A 22,243-nucleotide genomic window follows, 5' to 3' on the forward strand; every position below is an offset into this window, starting at 1 on the left:
GACTTTGAGGATTATTAACTATTCTTATTTATCCACCACTATAAACAGTGAATGATTTCCACAGAACTTCATGGTAAGGTTTATTTTTATTAAATTGTTTTTGTCATTTTCGATACATTTTCATTCTATTTAATCATATTAAAAAGAGTGGCAGGATATTCTTTAAAACAATCCTTCCATAACTTGAAGCATTTCCTAGTGAAACCGCAATAATATTCAGTATGAAATAATGTAAGGCATGTTAAACTGAATCAGGATTTCAGATTACATAAAATAAAATATTTTTTTTTCTTACTTGATAGTGAATCAGTCAGGATCATTCACAGAAATTCTTGTCATCCACCATCATGAATATATCATGAATATACATCATGAACTATTTTTTAAACTATTCTTTAGAATAATGATACAAATAATCATAATAATTTATTTTAATCATATGGAAAAGAGCAGCCAGGATATTCTTAAAACAATTCTCTTTTGTGTTCCATGGATGTCTATGTGTTTGGAGGGAGAAAATAATTAACCAATTTTCATTTCTGAACACTCTATTTCTTTAATGTAATTAAAGAAAAACCCCTCTCCTTAGGCATCTCACCTGAGAGACTGTCATCTGAATCCTCTTCATCGTCATCCTCTTCATCCTCCACATCATCATCCTCATCGTCTTCGTCCTCAGCAGAGTCATCTGAGTCTTTGCTGCTGGGCAGCTTTTGTTCAGCTCCGCTGTGTTGAAACAGGTCCACCAGAGACTGCACCAGGTGGCTCTGGGATAAACCCCTCCAGGCTTCTAACGCTTTGGGAGTCTTGCTCTTCCGGGGCTCACGGGTGCGGTTCGGATTGGGAGATGCGGAGGCGGGGCTCTTACGGCCTCCCGTACTGAGATTGACGGGCACGTCTGAGCAAGGTTTGGTGGTGAGGGCCAGTGGAACATCCTGGGTGCTCTGGATGACTCCGTTAGGCTGACCTAGACCCAGCAGGCCATGAGAGAAAGGCAGACTGGAGGAGGACACACCTTGCCCTGCGGGGGGCTTAGTCCTACCTGACGCTTTAGAGCTGAGCTTAAGAGGGAGTGCAGAGGAGGAGGAGGAGGAGGAGGAGGATGAAGATGAAGAAGAGGGCGTGAGTGCCTCCGCCTTCTTGTTTATCTTAGATGGATTCTGCTGTTTTTTAAACTGGAGAGGAAACGTCTGGTCCTGGGACAGGAAAGACTGCAGAAGGAGAAACATAGAGTATGATGATGGAAAGAAACTAAAACAAGACTATATCACATCCAGTCTGGTTTACTAAAAAGCTGCGCACAAGTTTCTAAATTACATTCAATATTTTCACTAGGCAACAGGTGAATCTGAACATATATTAGTTTCTTTATTGTTCAGTTATATGATAAAAAATACTAAGAAAGTGAAAAAAGTAAATATTACAGTTTAAAATAACTTTTTATTTTAATTTAAATTATATAAAATGTTTAACTGTAAATCATGCCTGTGATGGCAAAGCTGAATATTTAGCAGCCGTTACTTAATCTTCAGTGTCACAGAAATGCTTCAAATATACAGATTTATTGTATGTAGTTATTATTACTGCGCAATTCATTAATAATGGTTATTATTATCAAAGCTGAAAAAGTTTTTGCTGGATAATATTTTAGTTGTTTTGATGAAAAGTAAAAAAAACAACAACATTTATTTTGAATTGAAATCTTTTGTGATATTATGAATGTCTTTGCTGTCCCTTTTGATCAAATTATTGCATTCTTGCTGATAAAAAATAATTTCTTTTTTTTCATCATCTTTTTTTTATCTGTTACCGTAGACTTCAGAACAGTAGAGCATCACAGTTTCCACAAAAATATTAAGAAGTACAACTTTGCACAAATTTCAACACCAATAATAAGAAGAAATGCTTCTTAAGCACCAAATCAGCATATTAGAATGATTTCTGACTAATCAAGTGACACTGAAGACTGGAGTAATGATGCTGAAATAACTTTATTTTAATATAAAGTGCCATTCACAGCACAGATGATAACTTTAATGATAGCAATAAATATAAAGTTTTAGCACATAATTTAATGAGAAGAGTGAACTACACACCTCAGCTATAATAACAACACTTGAGGATTCATTTTTAATAGTTGTTTTTGTATTTGTATGAGTATGCGTACGTCTTATATATAAGTGAATAAAACAAACATAATTTTATATCTGTACTGCACAGTACTGCTGTGTTTTTGAAACCAAGTGAAACAGGACTTGATTTCCTTGAACAAAGCATATATTCAGAGAAAGTGAGATATGTATACTGAGAGCAAAGACCAGAGGAGCAAGAAACAACAAACTGACTGATAAACAGAGAAAGGGGAAAAACAGCAGAGAGAGAGAGGTGGGGATGTGGTAATTGCGCTGGTTGTCATGTGGCTTAAGTGCTGGTGGAGGAAGAGTGTGAGTAAGCATAATGCTGCTCTGACTCGCTGAAACAGACTGCACGGCCATGACTCTATCAGCTCCACAACATTCATTAAGAAAGAAGGAATGCTCGAAATCTGCCTGCCTTCAACCGCTCAGCACAAACACTTGAAATCTTCATACTACCATGATAGTCACTAAAAACGTAGAAAAGTAAAAGCACCCTAAACAATCCACATGTTTTCAGGAAGCACACACACACCAGATCCTCATGCATGAGCAAGAGTAAGATCGTTAGTTGCCTCAGGAAGCACCACTAATAAAATCAAAATATTATGGACCTGTTCCTCACCATAACATAATAATAAAACCACTCTGGTTAATTACAAGTAGATGAAAAAACTATATTAACCCTGCTTAACAGTCATTTCAAGGCAACAACAGAAGAGGTGAGGAACAGGCACATTTATTACACTCATTTGCTGAAATCTGGACCCTTAAGAAGTCACGGAGTTAATTGCCTTTTGGTTTTGCTTCAGTAATTCTAATAAAAGCGATGCACATTGTCACTTTCATTTACCAACTAAAGCCACACAGTAGGGAAGCCAGTCCTACTGATAAGAGAATGGAGCTGTCCTTTCTGTCCTTCGCTCTGTATTTCTGCCTTCAACACACGCACAAACACACACACACAAATAATTTTCTCTCCCCCTCACATTCTCTCTCTCCGTTACTCTGACCTTTTCAAATAGGCTGGTCAATAAGGAGAGACACGTCCTGAATACCAACAGCACCCTAAAAGCGATAATCCTAAATTGGCATAAAAGATACGGACACAAACTGTGGAGAATTTGCTTTAGCTGGTTTGCTTTTCTGGAAAACGAAAACGTGGACACCGGCCTTCAGGGAAAAGCGAGATTAATGTATGGACTTGAAGGATGAACAAGTCTCACATTTCTCCCGCCAGACCGTGTCAGACTGTCTTACTCACCTGTTTCAGTCTGTAGTCAGCAGTGACTTGTGCCAGAGAACTTTCCAGAAACTTCCTGCTGGTCAGAGCGTCCAGTGCTGGAGATTGGGGCTTCTGGGAGGAAGCTTGAGACTGGGCTTTGAGGGAAGGGGTGAGAGGGGGAGGTTTGGGGGAAGAAGACAGGGGGAGGGGATTTGGAGGAGAGGGGACTGAGAGCGGTTTGGGGGAGGAGCATAACGATAGTGGGAGGGGCTGAGGTGAGGAAGTGAGGGGCTTGGTAGTGGCTGATGTGGTTTTTGGAGAGGAGGTGCGATGCTGTGGAGAATGTTTAGGAGAAAGGTCTCGACGCGACTGTGAGATTAGCGATAATGGTTTAGCGCTTGCAGCCAGGCCTGTGGACTGGATGACGCTGGTGTGGAGGGGTCTTTCCCGGGGTCTGGCTCTGCCCGATAGAGACAGCAGAGGGGGCTGAGACAGGCCTAGAGGAGGCGGAGAGCGATGCAGGTGCACTGGAGGAGAGGGCTCTAAAGATGCACTGCCCGGCAGGCCTCTGTGGAAGTCTTTGGCTGCCAAGAGCCTGGTCTTTTCCTTCTTACTGAGCCCAGAGTTTGGTGTCACAATCTGGGCAAACAAGACAGAGAGAAGTCCATTTATTGATTAAGGTTTTTTTGTTTTGTTTTTTTACACTAAAAACAGTCAACAGTCACTCTCACTGACCCTCAGCATTAAACAGATTTGTTTTTGGTACTCTAACTGTAAGACACTCTCAAAAAATATTTAGGCCTTATTTTAAGATTCATGCATTTTAATTCCACTGAAATTCTAAAAAGAATTTAAACATAACGTGATGCATATCTGTCAGATTTCTGCACTCAGATAAAATCATGACAATTCAAATATATTTATTAAAATAATCATATATTTTTAAATGCATTTACTCAATTTGCTTAGAATAAGCAAGCATAAACATGTCCACTGGGAAAACAATTACATATATTTAGTCAAATTATTATAATAATTCTTAACTGTGGTTAAATTATTAACATGGTTAAAATATGTCCATCTGTGGGACAAGCAATATTCATTTAGTTAAAATGCTTGGAATTGAAACAAATTTGATTTATTGATGACAAATACATAAACCTGGTTATTATGTAAAACTCATTCTGTTTGTTAGTACTATTACAGAAATGTTAAAATGTTTTTTAACCATTTTATTTATGCATGACTGACCAATATGCATTACATTCATTTTTGATTCAATTTTACATTCAATTGGAATCCACAAACCTTTAAGTTAGGCCTAAATATTTTTGAGTGACTTCTGTTATGTTTCTTTTATTGAAAGTGACCTCCAATGCACTGGACCAATCTGGGGTTAAGTGGTTTACTCAGTGGTGCAATGGTAAGGTTTGAACCTGCAGCCTTTTGGTTTCCTGCCCAGAAAAAGAATATGAACAGCATCTTACTTTCATTTTCTTTTTTTTCTGCCGCTCCTTTTCTGAGTCCGACTCTTCACTGTCTTTACTCTGCTCATCTTCGTCTTCATCATCATCATCTTCTTCCTCTCCAAGATCATCGATATCGCTGCTGCTCACGCCGTCGGTGTCAGTATCCAGCGATGATCCAGATTCACTCCCGCTTACGCCAGACCCCTCTACCTGCTTCTTTCGGGCTTTCTGCATGGGTTGGCACAGACATCAATCATGAGTCAATTTTACTGAATTCAACAAACAGTTAAATATTTGCAAATGTATAAGAAGTGTTTGTGTGTTTAGACCGCAAACTGCATATCTGTCCCTCGGATGTCATGATATTGTACCTTCTCTCTAGGTTTCTGTGAGGGTTTCTCCTGAAGCTCCCCAGTGCTGTTGCTATGGTGACTGGCCTTGCGGTCGCGGGCTTTGGCGTTGAGTGTCCGGCTGTGTTCAGGGGGCCGGAGCGCGGGGGAGGGGGAGGCAGAAGCCGAAACTGTTCCTTTAGCCGCAGATGGAGACAGTGAACGACCATTCACAGCTCCGTTCACACCTATGCATAAAATAGTGAACCAATCAGATGCTTTTAAACGATGCAAATTCTTGCTACAAGTTACAGAAACAAATAAAGATTTCCATCAACATATATACTATGTCAAATTGCCTATGTCATGGATTTCTGGAGTTTAAGCTGCAGAAGATCTCCTTATGAATTCAGCACTGGAGGTGACTGCTAAAGGCGATGATTACTGTGAGTACACCAGCCTGAAGGCTACATTACTGCTGCATTACTTTTGTTTAACTTTAAGTCTGCCTCCAAGGGATAGCATACATTTCCCGGAGGCAGATATAGACTAGGGTTTTACAGATTAATACCTTTGGAGGCCTGACTGCTCTTGCTGGGTGTTTTGGATGTGTAAGGATTGGCCTCGTGGTTGTGCAGCGGTGGGGCAAACATAGGCGGCAGACCTAGAAAAGGCGGGAAGAAGGCTGGATGACTCCGCCCATGTGCTTCTGCTGCTCTCCACCATTCTGAGAAAGGAAAGAGTAAATCATCTCATAATTTTAGACAATCTAAAGGAATAGGACTGAAATAAATAGTTGTTTATATTCTTCTCATTATAGAATTATGATTATACTGTTATATAGTATTATAATAAAATAGTGTAAAATAGTGTAGTGTAAGTGTATGCAACTACAACTTTGACGCAACAAAAAGTTGATAAACAGACTATAAATGAATCCATATGATTTGAGCAGTTTAGTTAAATAAGAGACTTCCTTTCTATGATAAAATGATTTCATTTAGGCTTGTATTCACATATTTACACTGATCAGTGAACATAAACAGAAGCTCAACCTTACTTTCTTGGCACGCGAGAACCACAGAGGCTCAAATGTGCTGCATAACACACATAACAGTTTAGAACAACACGAGGGTAAGTAAATGACAGAATTGAATACTGATGTATGTATATTATACTTTTGTGTCATTTAGTTATATAGGACTTGGTGTTAACATGCCTTTGGTCATTATTAGCATTATTCTTATTTTTATTTATTTCCTTATTATTATATTTACTATTATTACTTTTATTAGATTATACTATTATTAGAATTATTGTTATACTGTTACATACACTATTAGAATATAATATTTTTACTTTATATTTGTTGATGAATATTATTCTTTTATGTCATTAAGGTACAAGGACTAGGCATCATCAGGGCTTCAGTCATGAATAAACGGCCACAAACATTGTTATTATTATAAATAATAATAATAATGCAATTATGAATTATGGTTATACGTACGGTTTATTGTTGTTATTGCTATTACAGAATTATGGTCATACACTGTTATTATATTATATTATATGATTTAAAAACGTTTTTTTTTTTATTGTTTTTAAGTTTTTTTGTTTCATTTGGTTACATAGGACATTGTGTCATCAGGCTTCATTCACACACATACCTGTGAAGGCTCCTAGTTGCGGGTGAGCTGCGAGGGCAGCAGAGACCCCCAGTCCTCCTAGACCCCCAAACTCTGGGCGGGCCGTCGCCGGGGATAGCAGACCAAAGGCTGGGTGGGCCATGAGCGGATACGCGCTGGGCACAGAGGTCACTGAGCTGACACTGAAGGGCTGGTCATTGCCCATCATCCCAAACAGAGGACCTGCCCCATCAAACACACACAAAACCATGACCCATTTAGCATTAGGTAATCATACAAAAACCAGAACATTTTTAAAAGTTAATATTTAAAAATAAATAAATAAATGATTTGGCACACTGTCGAGGGGAAGAAAAACCTAAAAATTACTTCTATTCTATATAACCTACGGTAAGTATAAATATCATTCAAAGGTTTGCTTCTAAAATAAACAGGTAAAAAATACTGGTTAAGATTTGAATTTTTTGCACTGAATGTAGTAAGAATATAAATCTCTCTGCCTCTAGTGACACTTTAGGAATAGAAAGGGAAAGTTATTTGTATGAGAATGAGAGTGAGTGCTGAGTGATTCAGAGTTCAGTGAGAGCTTCTATGTGTTCTGAGTGTTTTGTCAAGGTGTGTGGACTTGTGTGTGTGTGTGTGTGTGTATCAAAGAGAGGTTCAGGATGTTGTATGGCTTTCTGTGTGTGCGCACCTATATAAACCCCTGAAGCCACATATCTGGAAATGACTACAAGCAATGTTCATGAAGCTGCATTTTCAGCCACAAAGGCCTGAGACGTTTATGCTTGCACGTCCAAAAAAGAAGACAGCATAAGCAATTTCTGTTGTGCATTGTTTGTCTGTAATTTACATGAGAGCAGACACGGAGGGGTTTCCCTGCATGTCCCCAAAAGTTAGCTAAACATAACGAAACCTCCCCTCAGGTTATTTGGGGACATCTTAAAAAAAATCTGTCACTCTTTTTTTTTTTAAAGCTACAATGCTTAAAGTTTTCTTTTAGGGGTAGGGAGAGTCTATTGTATTTATAATTAAAAAATAAATGAAAATTATATAATTATTTACAAAAAAAAGTCTGTTGTGTCTTTATTTAGGCTGCTAAGTAAATGTGAGTGAGAGACTCAACGAGAGACAGTTTGATGGCTGTTAATGCTAATGTAATCACAGGCTTTCTGACAGTATTTGATTAATAACTATGATCAGACCAAATGAAAGTCTCCGCTTGATAGAACAAGGAAGAAGTGGGAGAGAAGACGCCCAAAGCGCTCTTGCATCTCCACAAAATTCTATAAGATATCACAACACCCTCTCTGAGTTCGATAAATCACTTCAATCTCTTGTTTGACATTGTATAGGCTCTCGGTATACATGTAAACACAGAGCTCTTTATATTAATCATTGTCGTCGTCATCATCATCCAGATTGCATCCTTTCTGGGATCGATCTCCTCTGGCAGCGCTGATGCTGCCCATTGTCTCCTTCAGGAGTCACATGTAATTTCTAAGCCGCATATTTCATGCAAATTCAATTTCCATTAGGGAGCACAGAGAAGAAAGGCTTGAGCGCACCGTTCCGCCAGCGCAGCACCGCGCCAGCTCTCTCTCGCGCACACACACACACACACACACACACACACACACACACACACACACACACACACACACACACACACAGAGAGAAAAGTGATGATGGGAAATGCAGGATTTTTGCAGATAGCTATAACTCCAGGAGAGACAGAGAGGAGGAGAGGGCCTTGACTTCCCTTTGCTCTTGTTTATGTTTGAAGACTGTAGGAACTGTCTGCTGCATGCAGATGTTTTGCAGCATTTTTCCCTGGAGTCCACTTTAGAATTTTTGTCCATTTGAAAAGTCCATGAAAACAGTTATAACTTACTCTTACATGGCCTTTTTTCCTCTCTCTTTGACCCTTGAAAACGAGCTGTTTTTGTTACTGTACCTTTTACAAAAATTACTTCCTTGTCTGTCAAAACCCATATTCTCCATTTGATATAAATTTCAGTCTGTTCCTTCAGTCGCATTTACTGTTGTTCTGCAAATATCCAAGAACAAAATCCAGTCATTTCATTAGGTATTCACGCAATTGGGAATTTTGCGTGACCAACAGAAAGCTGCTTGTTTGGAAAGTAACTTTTGTGTGAGCTGTGCTTCATATGACAATATTGCCAACAGACAAATGAACCTTTTCATATCCGCATCATTTTGTAATGGCACCTTAAGACTTGGAATATAGTGCACCCATATCAACTGCATTTATGATTAATAGTCATCATTTCATCTTGACACAGTGCTGGTCTTCTCCATTTATCTTCCACAAAATATAAAATACAAGAGAGTGAGTAAACGATGACAGTTTGGGTTAGCCAGCTGCGCAGTAGCGTTGCCAAAAAAAAAAAAAACGTAGTTACGGTATTTTATAGATTTTGAAGAAAGGTACAAACATTAACAGACAGTATGTTACATTTCGCTGATAATATTTAAGCAAGTCACATGTCTTTAATTAGGCTCTAGAAAAGAAAATAGAAGAAAGATTATGACAGACAGCTTTCAGTTCCCCAGCTTAAGGCCTGTCCTTTTTAATTCTCACAAACTCAAATCCCGTACAGTCTGTATGTTTCGTGGGTTTGTCCTGATATAGACGGTGGCGACGAAAGAAGGAAAAAAGGACGAAAAGAACGAGCTTGAGAAGGAGAGAGGCGGATGTGAAGATAAATGAGAGGAAATATTCCCCCAAAGACCATCATCCGCTCCTGCTGGCACACACACACACACACACACACACACACACAAACACACACAGTGACAGAAACGCCAGTTTCATATTAATGCGCTTTCAGCCGGCAATAATTAAATCAGCCTCTGAGAGGAGCAGAGCAGAATTACCGGATTACCTGATATCCTTCTTATTTTATCTTTCTCCTTCGTTCTCTCTCACCGTCTCTCTCTTTCTTTGCTTGCCCCCCACCCCACCACCAACACACCTTCCCATGTTCTCCATCTTCTGACAAACCGAGCCATCTTGAAAAGCGGCACTGTCCTCCCCCACCTGTCTCCCCGTTCACTCTCTCATGTGGGATGCGGCGGAAGCCGATTAATGTGCCCTCCGTTTGCATCAATCACATTTCTACAGACAGATCTGACAGCCGACTTAATTGTCTGTGTGTCTGTGGGGGACGGCGAGAAAAAGTGCAAACATGTGGCCGCCATTTGTTCTGTGAGAGGTTAAATATTCGGTGTTTAAGCCCAGATGCACCTCGTTCTCGACCTGAGCATCATCTATCGCTCTGGCACGCTTGTGGGCCGGTGATTTAGTTGGACAAAGTGCTAATTGCGTTTAAAGCGGCAATGATAGCGCTGTGAGAACCTGTCGAGGGATGGACTCATTCTGAACGTTAATCAGCTCAACTAGGACTGAATTACCGGGGTCCCTTTTGTCTGTTTAATCCAAGTAAATCAAACTTTTTTTTAAAAAAATGGATCATTATTTGTTTTTGGATTTCTTCCAGTTTTATATAACATGAGCAGGAATGCTTATTGCACATAATATTACAGATAATCACTGCCACAGTGATATTCAGTAATACAGCAATCTTATTTATTAAATATTGTTTTATATAAACCTTTCAATAAACAAAAAATACCAGACACAATATGGCCAGCTGTTTTATTTTAGCACAGCCAACAAAAATAGAGGACACAACAGGATCACGTGTTGGAATTCTATTTAGCAATCACAGACAAGTGGAGTGATGCAAACTGCCCCCAGTCCTATTTTATGAAACTCAGCACTCTTGGAACTGAAAACTTTATGTTTATGTATAACTATTTAGTGGGTTACTGGACAAACTAGCTGGCTAACTGGTCTTCAGAATGCCCAGAATAATCATAACGGTTTCAGGTTCATCAGTGAAACAGAAAGAAGAAAAGAAAAAAAACTTTTTTTTTTTGTCTAGACACACTGTCACCGCACAATAATCAAAAATAGCAACAGAAATATTTGAATCCATATGGATTGGCTGTAGCAGTGCCTAATAAGGTGATATAATCACAACTATTAGAGCCATGTTGGCCAATCAGAAGCCTGAAAAAGTTTCCAGTAGGCGGAGATAACGGCGCTGGCTCTGACGTTACAAGCCAAAAATGCTGGTTTCGCCGTCTACATGATAACACTGCAACCAGAGTTTTTGAAAATTTTCACCCTAGCAGGTGTTTTCAGAAATGTTCGGTTTCAGTGACCTGCCGCTGTGCTTGCTTGTGGATGAACCGCCAAACCGCGTTAAAAAGCTGTGGCTTTAAAAATAACCTTTTTTTGTGTGGACAAAGTCCTTAAACTGCTTTAATTATGACTGCTGCTTATTTCCTGTGCACTAGTCTGCACCTGACTCTAGTTGCGTCTGTCTGCTTATTGAGTTAATTTAGCCCATCGCAATTTATTGGAACTGTGTGAGCTAGAGTAACAACTCAATTCGAAAATGACTCAATTCAACCTTAATGTTGCTCCAAAGGTGTTTTTTTTTTTAATACACACAAAAAATCTCCTGCTTGTACTTGCCAATTGAAAGGCAGAGAATTGTCAGTTTCGTTTTTCTAATTTTATTTTGAAGCCGGTTCACATCTGTCATAAAATAATCCTATCCATCTTGTGGTGCATATTCCTTTTTTAATTTTTCTACTTAACGAATGATGAACAGATTCTCCATCATGACCCATCCCTACATGGAATGCCAATTTTCTTATCAAATCAGTTGACTGAAGCTAACTACTGTACAATAAAGAGATATAGTGAAAACTGGAATGGATTTGGTACATGTTAGAAGCCAGAATTTAACCTGCATTATCCACATAAGCACCATGGCTCAACTTGTCAGAAGTATCTGCAGTAACCATTAAGCCACAGCTCTGACTAAAACTGGAGCTTTATATTTTATTTCTGTGAAAACAGAACAACAAAGAGTTGGTGAGTACTTGAACCTGAATTTTGCTGGGCACTTGAGTTCCAAGAGAGACGAGCCGGAGCCGCAATTACATATTCAAAAAAAGGGAAAAATAGCAAAAACAAAGGGTCTCCCTTCACCGCGACTCCTCTTGTCGGGCTGGTGAGGAAGTAGAAGAGCGGAAAGCCGTGTGGAATATCAACTGTTAATGAGAGTCTCGTCAGAAAACAACACCAGGCCAAAAACGAAACCAGAACAGACAGAGCGAATTACAAACAGGAAAGAGTCAGTGAAGCCTTACAAACTTCACAGTTAATGGAGGAGAGGAGGATATTTAAGAGTGTCAGGAAGGATGGAGGGAAAGTGTTATTGTGCCTGTGCGTTCACGTGTGTGCATGTGTTTATGTGAAGGGGGTTGGAGAGTGAGATGACAGCAGTATTAACAAAGGCCTAGTTAATTGGTTGAGATTCATTAATGCAGCAGCTTTTCAATTTGCAGCCAAAACTGTGAGTGCTAAATCCTGGACTGTGTTTTCACATCCTGAACAATAAGTCGGTAATTACGACAGGAGCAAGTCGGTGGCTTTCTTCAGCCCTGACTGCCACAGAATGAACAAAACACAAGAGAGAGAAGAGATGCTTTATCAGATAGAAAGGCTATGGACAGCTGGAAAAGCGATTAATATACAAGTTCATCCAAAAATGAAAATTATGTCATCCTTTATTTACCTACCCTAATATCATTTTCAACCTGTGATTTCCAACCCCAAAAAAGGGGGTTTTAACTGATTTTGGGTAAACATTTAATTTTACATAAGCACTTTTGTTGTTTTTTTATATCCTATTACTGATTTATTTAGTGAGAAACCTTTCAGTGGGTGAGTGAGCTGAACCATGCAAAACTCTAACGAAAGGCAAAATTATTGTAAAAGTAGTAGCCTATCACTTTGTTACTAGGAAATGTTGTTCAACTAATAGCTCCGCTATTTGCAGTGACGCTTATGTGTAACACTAACTTTGTAGTTCATGCAAAAATGTAAATTCTGTCCTCATTTACTCACACTGTATTTCCAAAATCTGTACAACTTTCATTCCACTCTGGAACACAAAAGGAAAAGTTCTGAAGAATGTTCATGCAGCTTTAGCGCTAACTTAATGCAAGAAAAAATGACTAACTGCTGATAATCTGCACATTTTTAAGTTATTAACTGCTGAAAATCTTCTCCACCATTATAACTTTTAGATCTTATTCATGATTACATCAAATTTAAATATGATTACATAATTACATCAAATATATCACTGATGTCAAATCAACACACATCTTGCTCACATAAAGCTATTGTATGGCTTTAAATTACTTAAAGGGATAGCGCACTAAAAAATTTAATTCTGTCATTTACTCACTCTCATGTCAACCAAAACCTATGAGGCTTTAGTTCATCTTTGAACAATATTTTTGATATTTTCTCATCATTTTTGTCCATCCCTTTAAATTTCACACAGCTATAACTTTCACTCAATTTATATGAATGAAGTGGTTTAATAATTGACTAAATTAATTTAGGATTTTATTCATATAATAATACACAGAGCATATTTATAACATCACATATGGTGAATGTCAGCTCAACTGTACTTGCTTGAGATTACATACCAAGCAAATACAGAGACACAAGTACTACCTTTATGGTGCTTTTATGTTTTTATTTATTTATTGTTTGGCTCTTGACAGCCCCAGTACTAATTATAAAAAAAAAATCAATCTGGAGTCTCTGTAAAAATCTCCTTTTGTGTTCCCCCAGAAAAAAATAAATAAATTTAAGTTTGGAAAGAGATGAGGAACAGTAAATGGTGACAGAACTTTCTTTTTTGGCAGAACTATCCCTTTAACAGAACAGAATCTGAGAAAGTGAACACTTGTGCCTTATCAGACAAGACTCAATCAGCAGAGAAGATTTGCGCTTTATCACATGTCACTCAGAGATTGAAAAAAAAAGATGCTTCATCAGACAGGAAGAGAGGTCCCTGATGACATCAGTCTCCAATCTGCCGCCAACCACGCAGTCTAAACTTGGAGACGGGCTCAAAGCGTGCCTGTGCGACACTCTGCGGTGTGTGTGTGTGGAAATGTGCTGGCGTGTGATTGTGCGTGAGTTTTGATTGAGCACTTTTCACACTGTAACAATAAGCAACCCTTGCGTCAGGGAATGAAAGAGCGTGTGTGTGTGCGTGCACAAGTTCTTACCGCATGTGCCGAGCAAGGCCGTGGCTCCATGGTTCAGGCTGCTCTTGGCATTGGAGGCTGCTGTGGATGAGGAAGAGGAAGAGGAGGAAGATGTTGACGCAGAGGTGGCGGTGTGGACGGAGGCCGGGGCGGTGGAAGGCGAGGCCAGCCGTTCTCCAGACTCCATATCTGTCAAGCACAATCCAATCGATAATTAGAGCAAGCTCTTGCACGCACACACGGCCTGCCACTCTTCCTTTCACATTTCACTTGCCATGAACAATATTTCTATTTAACACCAGTCAGTCTCCTTCACACACACACACACACATCTGCTCGCAAGACGAACCAACCCCACAAGCATATTTCTACAGGACCACACATTAACGTCCCGTTTGGGCAGAGGGTTTGTTCGGCTTGTCAAGTTAACCATTCATTCACTGTCGAGACCCCCTTCAATAGGATAGAAGAGATTTACAAGACTTTTCACAGCCATTTTTACACAGCGTAAAACAAGCGTTCTCACACATGATGTGCTTAACAGGCAAATTATGCCTTTAACTGTTTCTGTGGAGATTTCACAGTTTGGAGAGAGGCATGTTAAAGACAGTCATACGCAGCCAACATATACATATACATATACATATATATATATATATATATATATACACACACACACAGCTAACCCCACAAGCCTTCTCAGATTTATTTTTGCCTCCTCAAAACATACCATATCTGCACATACTTTAAACGCATGAAAATACAATTTGCAGCCGTTAGCAGTGATTCAACCTGAAAATACCTGACTGCTGAAGACAATATAAACGTTTTATGTGTTTGGAAATCTTGAGCTTTTGGCTGCATGTCTGCAAGGATGCTAATGTCATGAGGAGATTTCGATGGGGGGAGCGGCAGAGAGCGCCACAGTGTAGCAAACATGGCTGTCATTATATATAAACACTCGTGGCCTGTCCCCTGAGTGGTTCTCCTTCTTGTATGCCTCTGCTACACACACACACACACACGAACATGCATACACACAACGATTAGATCTCAGAGATGGAAGCGTCCACAGAATATTAACTAACAACCTTCGTCCGAGAGCAATGCCGAAACTAACACACACACACACATAACGAAAGTGTCTGAATATTGGCGTAAACAGCAGCAGAGGCCACAATCTGCTACTGCGGATTTTTATCCCCCTTCTTTCGCTCTACCTGTCCTTCGCTTCCTTGTGTTTTGGATCATCCCTCTATCTCCTCTTTCTAACCATTTTCCCCTCACTCATAGGTCCAAGGTCCCCAGGTCATGACCCTGCCAATTCAAGTTCATGGCAGGTTACTCTAAATGAATGCTAGCTTGAAATTCAGCCGTAAATAACCGCCCAAACACTGCTCAGTGGAAAACAATGATTGAATTATACAAAGTGCTTGGATATATCTTGGTGAAATTGCTGAGAAGTAAATCACAAATGAACATTCAATTAGATAAAACATTCTAATACAGACACCATAATAAAAACTTGAAGCGAGATACTGCGAGTCAATCCATTTACAGAAACACATACAGAAAATGAGAAAAAGACTAAGGGGAAGTTTTCTACAATGCACAACCATGTCTCACACATAAGATATAAAACATAAATACATTTTGAATTAAATGTTTAAAGTAAATCGTATCATTCAAGAGAGTGTAATATGTCTAAATCAAATAATGTTACATTTATAGATTATGCACGCTACAGTTTAAAAGTTTGGAATGTTAGTCTCCTATGCTAATAAAGGCAGCATTTATTTTATCAAAAATACAGTAAAACAATAATATAGTGCAATAACATCACTGCAATTTCAAATATTTTTTCATATATATTTTAATTAAATAATGTTATTATTTATTTATAATAATTAAAAAAAAAATTGAATTTACTCTTGTGATGCAAAGTTGAATTTTGAGCAGACATTACTTCAGTCTTCAGCATCTTATGATTCTTCAGAAATATTCTAATATCCTGATTTGCTGCTGAAGCATTTCTAATTATTTTCATTGTTGCAAACAGTTGTGATATCTTTATGGAAACCATGATTAATTTTTTTCAGGATTCTTTGATCAATAAAGAATTTGTAGAAAACAGCCATTTTAAAAATATTAATCTTTTGTAGCATTATAAATGTCTTTACTGTCACTTTTGATCAATTCAGCGTATCCTTGCTGAATAAATGCATACATTTATTTAAAAAAATTCTTACAGACCTCAAACTTTTGAATGGTACTGTATATAGGTTATATCATCTACCTCTCTACAGCTATTCACTTAGTGTGATTACCTTAAACATCAACGTTAACAGCCGAGGGTCTCAAAATAATTCATAACAACAACCATGATTACTGCAATAATGGTATGCCAGGGTATTTAAGGATCCAATCCTGACTTAATTATCAGAAATTAAAACAGCTTAAGCATCAGAATTAGTCTGATTTTATAGCTAATTAGCCATCTTCCACTGTGGCACTGGAAGGCAGGCATCATAATCTCCATGAGCTGCGTAATTAATTTGACTTGGTGCATGTGGCCAATGAGATTGTTGGAAAAAACAGAAGGTCCCGGATCCTGCGAATGAGTGAATCATATGCTAATCACGATCCGGGTGCTTTGCGGGATACGTTTAGTTCGTGCAATATGGACAACACCTTCGGTTCTCGAGGCAGCCGGGAGAAATGCAAACTCGATTCCCATGAACGTGCTTCCAGAGAGAGACACTACATAAAGCTGTGTGTTATTTAATTTAACCTGAAAATCAATCATACACTCCCGAGGCAGTGAAATATACTGCTGAGGTCGCTGTGTTTGGGAGACTGTGTGTGTGTGTGTGTTACTCACAATGCCTCGTATCTATCTCCAAACACGCACGTGACCCACGCTTCTCACTTGTTATGGCCCGTGGTAACAGATGGCCAATGCTAGCCACGCTAATCTGCCAACAGAGTCGTCAGCATGGATCAGTGCTAATCAGAGCGCGCCAGCAACCACACCGACACAAAGACAACATTTTCCTCAACCAGAGCACGCTCAGCACAGGCCCGTCACCTTCCCATTGACCTGCGCCAGGGGGACAGTGACCTTTGACCTCATATCGCTGATAATTCCCAGCTGCAGCAGCATAAATGCTCATTCCTACAACCAGTAAGTACACAGCACGTGGAACGCATGCCATTTTCACAAGTGCGTGAGATTGTGGTTAACGACTGTCCAAATGCATCCATCTCCCCCGGCCCTTATGACTCATTGATTGGTCGCAGCGCTGCTTCGCCATTGGCTGGAGCAGCTTTCCTGAATCGTGAGATGGCTTCGCCTGTTGCAAGACACGGTTGCTTGGTGACACTGGCAGTCACACCACCGTCAAAGTCCCAGGATGCACAGAGAGAGAAAGAGAGAATGTGTGGCGTCGTGTTAAAAACACCAGTCTCTAAATCAAGGAGGGGAGGGCGGATGATATGTGGGCGGTGGCCTGTACAAAGAGGTGTGGGATTCACCTTTCTTTCTTCTGCCATCTCAGTTGTGATTGAGAGGGTATTAGATTTTATGTGTGTGTGTGTGTGTGTCCTGCCAAATCGATGAATAATCTAAGTCTTTAAGCAAAGCAGGACGGCAGGGTCAGACTGATAAAATTGATTTCCAAGTGCTAAAAGCTGCAAGTTCCGTGCATCCGTGTCCGTTCGTGCAAAATGGGAAATTCTACAACTCTGCTCGTGAGCCAAACCCTCCGGTTCATCCTAATGCAAGGAGACAGATGCCACTGATCACTGGCCTTTCCACAGTAACAAACATCACTCTTGGGCTACACAGTATAAGAGAGTTGAAATTCAAAGGATGGGAAGGTGATTCAAAGCTGTAATATTTGTATATGTGTGTGTGTGTGTGTGTGTGTGTGTCTTTGCGTGTTATGAGTAACCAGAGACCAGCAGCTCAACCCACACCCAAACAAAGGGCCCGTGACAGATGGTGGAAAGCTGCATGCTGGGATACTTCGGCCTTTCATCCGTGAGCTGTTCTGTGGTCCAATGAGGAGTTACCAGATCCGCTTCCACAGCAACACAGATCAGCAGATATACCGAGCAGATCATCTGCCCAAACAATGCAAAATGAGACCTGATGTCCACACACACACACATGACCACCGCTGTCCTACAAGCAAACATCTCCTAAAATTGAAAAAAGTGTATGTTAAAGGAAGATTTAACTCGTCTTCATAAGCATAGCGGTCATGCAGTGAAATGGCGGATGCTTTGTTCTGATCTCATGATCTCTCAGTCTTCTCTCTCAGTCAACTGGAAAGCATCACAAACATTCCTTTAGGCCGGCTGGTGCTGACAATACATACACACAAAACACAACTGCTGGTCACTCCCACACTTGAGGTTGTTGTAGTGCATATAAAGCAGCTACATTTAGCCCTAAGCCAGGGACGGATCCAATCACACACACAATCTCTCAAAAAATGTTCACAAACACACACACTGAACTATTATAACAGAACTGACCTCTGCCTTGAAGACTTTATAAGTTTAAGAACTAATAAATCTATCAAATATACAGGTTCTGTTTTGTTGTGGCACATATGGGCTGTCACATTGAACTGTGGTACGCATAAGAATGATTAAAGTTTGAATTCAGTTTACTTCTATGCCACTTCAGCTATGTAAACAAAAGCTTTGAAAAATATAATCAACAAAATGTAATTACGAAAATTTTAAATTAGAAATCATTACATACATTTTTTAATTAAATTAATTAAACTAAAATAAATACAATTTACAATGAAATTGGTTTTATTATATATATATATATATATATATATATATATATGTATATATATTTTAGTGGTGGGCCGTTATCGGCGTTAACGTGCTGCGTTAACCTGAGACTCTTATCGGGCGATAAAAAAAATATTGCCATTAATCTATTCTCAAAGTTGAGTTGGGAGCTGGATCTATACTATGCAAGCTATGATGACTTTCACCTTGATATTTTATCGCGGATGTATACCTAGCCGAATCTGTAGGGGGCGAGAACGAGTCTTTAAACCTGTGTGTATGCCTACTGTGAAATTACCACATCACTGAGCGTGCTAACATGGATGCAGCTGAAGCCGCCGAGTTTGCTTCAGGGATTTTTTTTAAGAAGGTTCCCAATGGAAACCTGTTTCAGTTTCACACATAACGTTACTCCGTCTGCAGTGCGTATGCAGTCCGTGTGCGTTTCGTATGTGGTGCAGAAGCAGCACGGAGTCATACTTATTGTGCTTTCACACAGGACGCGTTTGCAGTCCACTACTCGGTACGTGAACAATCGTTGCACCGTGTGAACGCTGGAATCCGTTAATATGGGTGCGTAAAAAAATACGAAACGCATACGCACTGCAGATGGATTATGTGTGAAAAAGGCATAAGGTTGTTTGCACCTTGTGCAAAATGGAATTAATTTACAGCTTTCTCAAGCAGTTTGTGATGCATTTTGGAAACAAGAGATGAGTCCCTGCTAATGCACCACCTGGCTTGAGAAACCCGTTCTAAAAGACTTACTTTTAGTCATTATTTTATTTGACTAGCACACATATTCTGAAAGCCTTTGGCAGAATTCAAATGAGCCATTTTAATCTAGATTAATCTAGATTAATTTCAAGATTACAATGAGATTAATCTAGATTACATTTTTTTATCTATGCCCACCTCTAATATATATATATATAAAATATGCTGCACATATACTAATAAACTACTACTAATATTAATATGCAAGGTTTCAAAAAATATATAATCTTTACATGTTAATTTTTGTACTATTTAAACAATTATATTTTTATGAAAAATTATATACATTATCTTTCAATATACAAGTTAATTTTTGAAAATAAATGTATACTTTTCTAATAAATGTATACATTTATTTTATAATATATTATGTATTTTTAGAATAATCTATGCAAACGCTTTGAGAAAATATGTCCATTTAAATTTGTGTGTAAATAAATGTTTCAGGCAATCGATTTCCTCTTGCAGCTACTTGATAAAAGCTTTATCAAATTTCTGGAACTTGTACATAATCGCTTTCTTACTTGCATGAATGCACTGAAAAAGCTGGCTATGACATCTGCCCTTCTTCACCCCATCATTTCCTGTTCTCTCCATACCAAGTCATTTGACAATCGTCAAAGTTTAAGAACCACACAAAAAAAGTATTTACAGTCTGCGATGAACTAAAAGATCAATGTTAATTTATGAGCTCCATTCCTGTCTACATGACTGCATGACCTCTTGTTACAAAACATGAGTCTGACGCACAGATAATCAGCTGGCTGACCACCAATGAGACGTACATGCTGATTGGTCAGTTCAGAGGAGCACAAAAGGGTCTCACAGGATTCAGCGGCATTCTTTGACCTCTGCAAGATCCCAATGGGACCATTGAGGATCATTAGATGTTTAGCTTGCCAAAGCACGTTCAATGTGTGTGTGTATATGTTTGTGCTGTAATATAAATGTGTGCGCAGGTGTCTTACATCCCATCTACAAGCAAGCGAACCAACAAAACTAGATCGTTCTAGTTTTCACAAAAACTACTGATCTAGGTTTGTCACACACTGCAAGTGAGCTGCGATACGCCGACGACACAGTTATAGAGAAAAGACAAGAAAGTGTGTGAATGTGTGTGTGTGTGTGTGTGAGTGAGAGAGATATTCTGTCCTTTCCTAAAGCCCATTTCTTATTCACTCCGGAGGCAGCGGATCTGGCAAAAACCGGATATATTTAGATACTCCATTACAGAGAGAGCTGTGTGTGTGTGTGTGTGTGTGTGTGTGTGACATGCTCAATGTCCCTGTATCGTCTCCATTAACATCCACACAAACACATTCATAGACACACAGCAAGTTACACATGTTCCATCCAAAGAGTCTTCACAAACAAAAACGCATTCATATATGTATTCGCGTTCACATTATAGCACACATACGCACACAAACAGACAGAAACATAATTACACCATGTACAGCTTCATCACTTCAATTCTTCTCTCCATCAACACACTGATCTATACCTGTATTACCATCATAAACATGATTTACAGCACCGCAAAAGAGGAACACACATTCTGCCCTCCCCTCGTGTCCTGTGTTTGTACATGTGTATGTGTGTGTGTGTTTACATTGACAAAAGCATAAACCTGATGAGAAAATCCATCTCCTGTTTCAGATCGGACAGAGAAGAGATATCTTCTATTGATTACTGCAAAACAACCATCAGCTAAGAAAACAGCCATGATTGGCGAGACAGGCGTGTAGTTCCACACCACTCTCCCAGTAGACTGTTATATATGTGTGTGTGTGTGTGTGTGTGTATGTGTGTGTGTGTGTGTGTGTGTGTTTGTGTGTGTGTGATTGTGTCTAGCTTTAAGGATGATTTAAACATTCAAAAGGGAGTAAAATCAGCGTGTCAGTGCTTTAACACAAGAGTCATCATATTTCTACATGGAATGGGTGATGGAAGTGGCATCTCAAATAAAAGTGTGCAAAAGAAGAGAGAGAGGAGTAAAAAGAGAGAGAGTGTGTGGGATGAGAGAAGATTGAATGAGAAAAGGCAGCAATTAATAAGTTATAGATTGGTTCTTTGAATAACTTTGCATTATTCATTGTGGGGTTATGATGATAACTGTGAAATTAGAGATTCATTTTCAGCTAAAGAGAGAGAAAGACAGAGGAGAGAGAGAGTATGAGGTGCTGCATTGAGACGCCATTCCTACTACACCAAACGTTTCCAGCCCTTGCAAACTATACACACACTCAGGGTCTTACATTAACAAACCCCAAGTGCCAAAAGCAAGTAAAAAAAAAAACCTTTTTAAAGATTGAGTGATGTGAGCAATTCAAATCACTCACATCTCCTAGCATCAAGTTTATCTATCTAGGAAAGAATATAATTAACTATATCTTATTAACAAGCTGGGAGGGTTGCAATATTAGTTCATTTTATAGTTCCTCTTTATTTATTTATTTTTTATTTTTTTAGTTTAATTAAGTTTGACTAAGTTTTAATATAAAACAAATAATAATATTAATACTACAACTACTACAACTAATATTATATTTAAAATTTAAGTCGTTCTGCAGGCCCTTAAAGTTTGCTGTGGGCCCATGAAGAGGATCTAGGATGCCGTAGGTTTTTACAGTTTTTTTTTTTTGTATTATTAACAAAATAAAAT

The 22,243-nt window shown here is 39.0% G+C and overlaps 1 protein-coding gene across 21 annotated transcripts in view; it reads right to left on the minus strand.

Annotated features, from left to right (window-relative positions):
- baz2ba (bromodomain adjacent to zinc finger domain, 2Ba) overlaps positions 1–22,243 on the minus strand; it is an 82,963-nt gene that overhangs the window by 24,291 nt on the left and 36,429 nt on the right. For all 21 annotated transcript variants that reach the window (XM_059571485.1, XM_059571481.1, XM_059571484.1 and 18 more), the window contains exons 3-9: positions 14,008–14,175; positions 6,829–7,029; positions 5,730–5,885; positions 5,201–5,406; positions 4,848–5,057; positions 3,400–3,999; positions 599–1,211 (exon numbers count right to left, since the gene is read on the minus strand). In XM_059571485.1, the coding sequence (XP_059427468.1) occupies positions 599–1,211; positions 3,400–3,999; positions 4,848–5,057; positions 5,201–5,406; positions 5,730–5,885; positions 6,829–7,029; positions 14,008–14,173 (2,152 nt within the window). In that variant the 5' untranslated portion in view covers positions 14,174–14,175. The remainder of the gene's footprint in view (positions 1–598; positions 1,212–3,399; positions 4,000–4,847; positions 5,058–5,200; positions 5,407–5,729; positions 5,886–6,828; positions 7,030–14,007; positions 14,176–22,243) is intronic.

The sequence above is a fragment of the Carassius carassius genome, chromosome 17 (genome assembly GCF_963082965.1).
Source record: "Carassius carassius chromosome 17, fCarCar2.1, whole genome shotgun sequence".
Taxonomy (NCBI): Eukaryota; Metazoa; Chordata; class Actinopteri; order Cypriniformes; family Cyprinidae; genus Carassius; species Carassius carassius.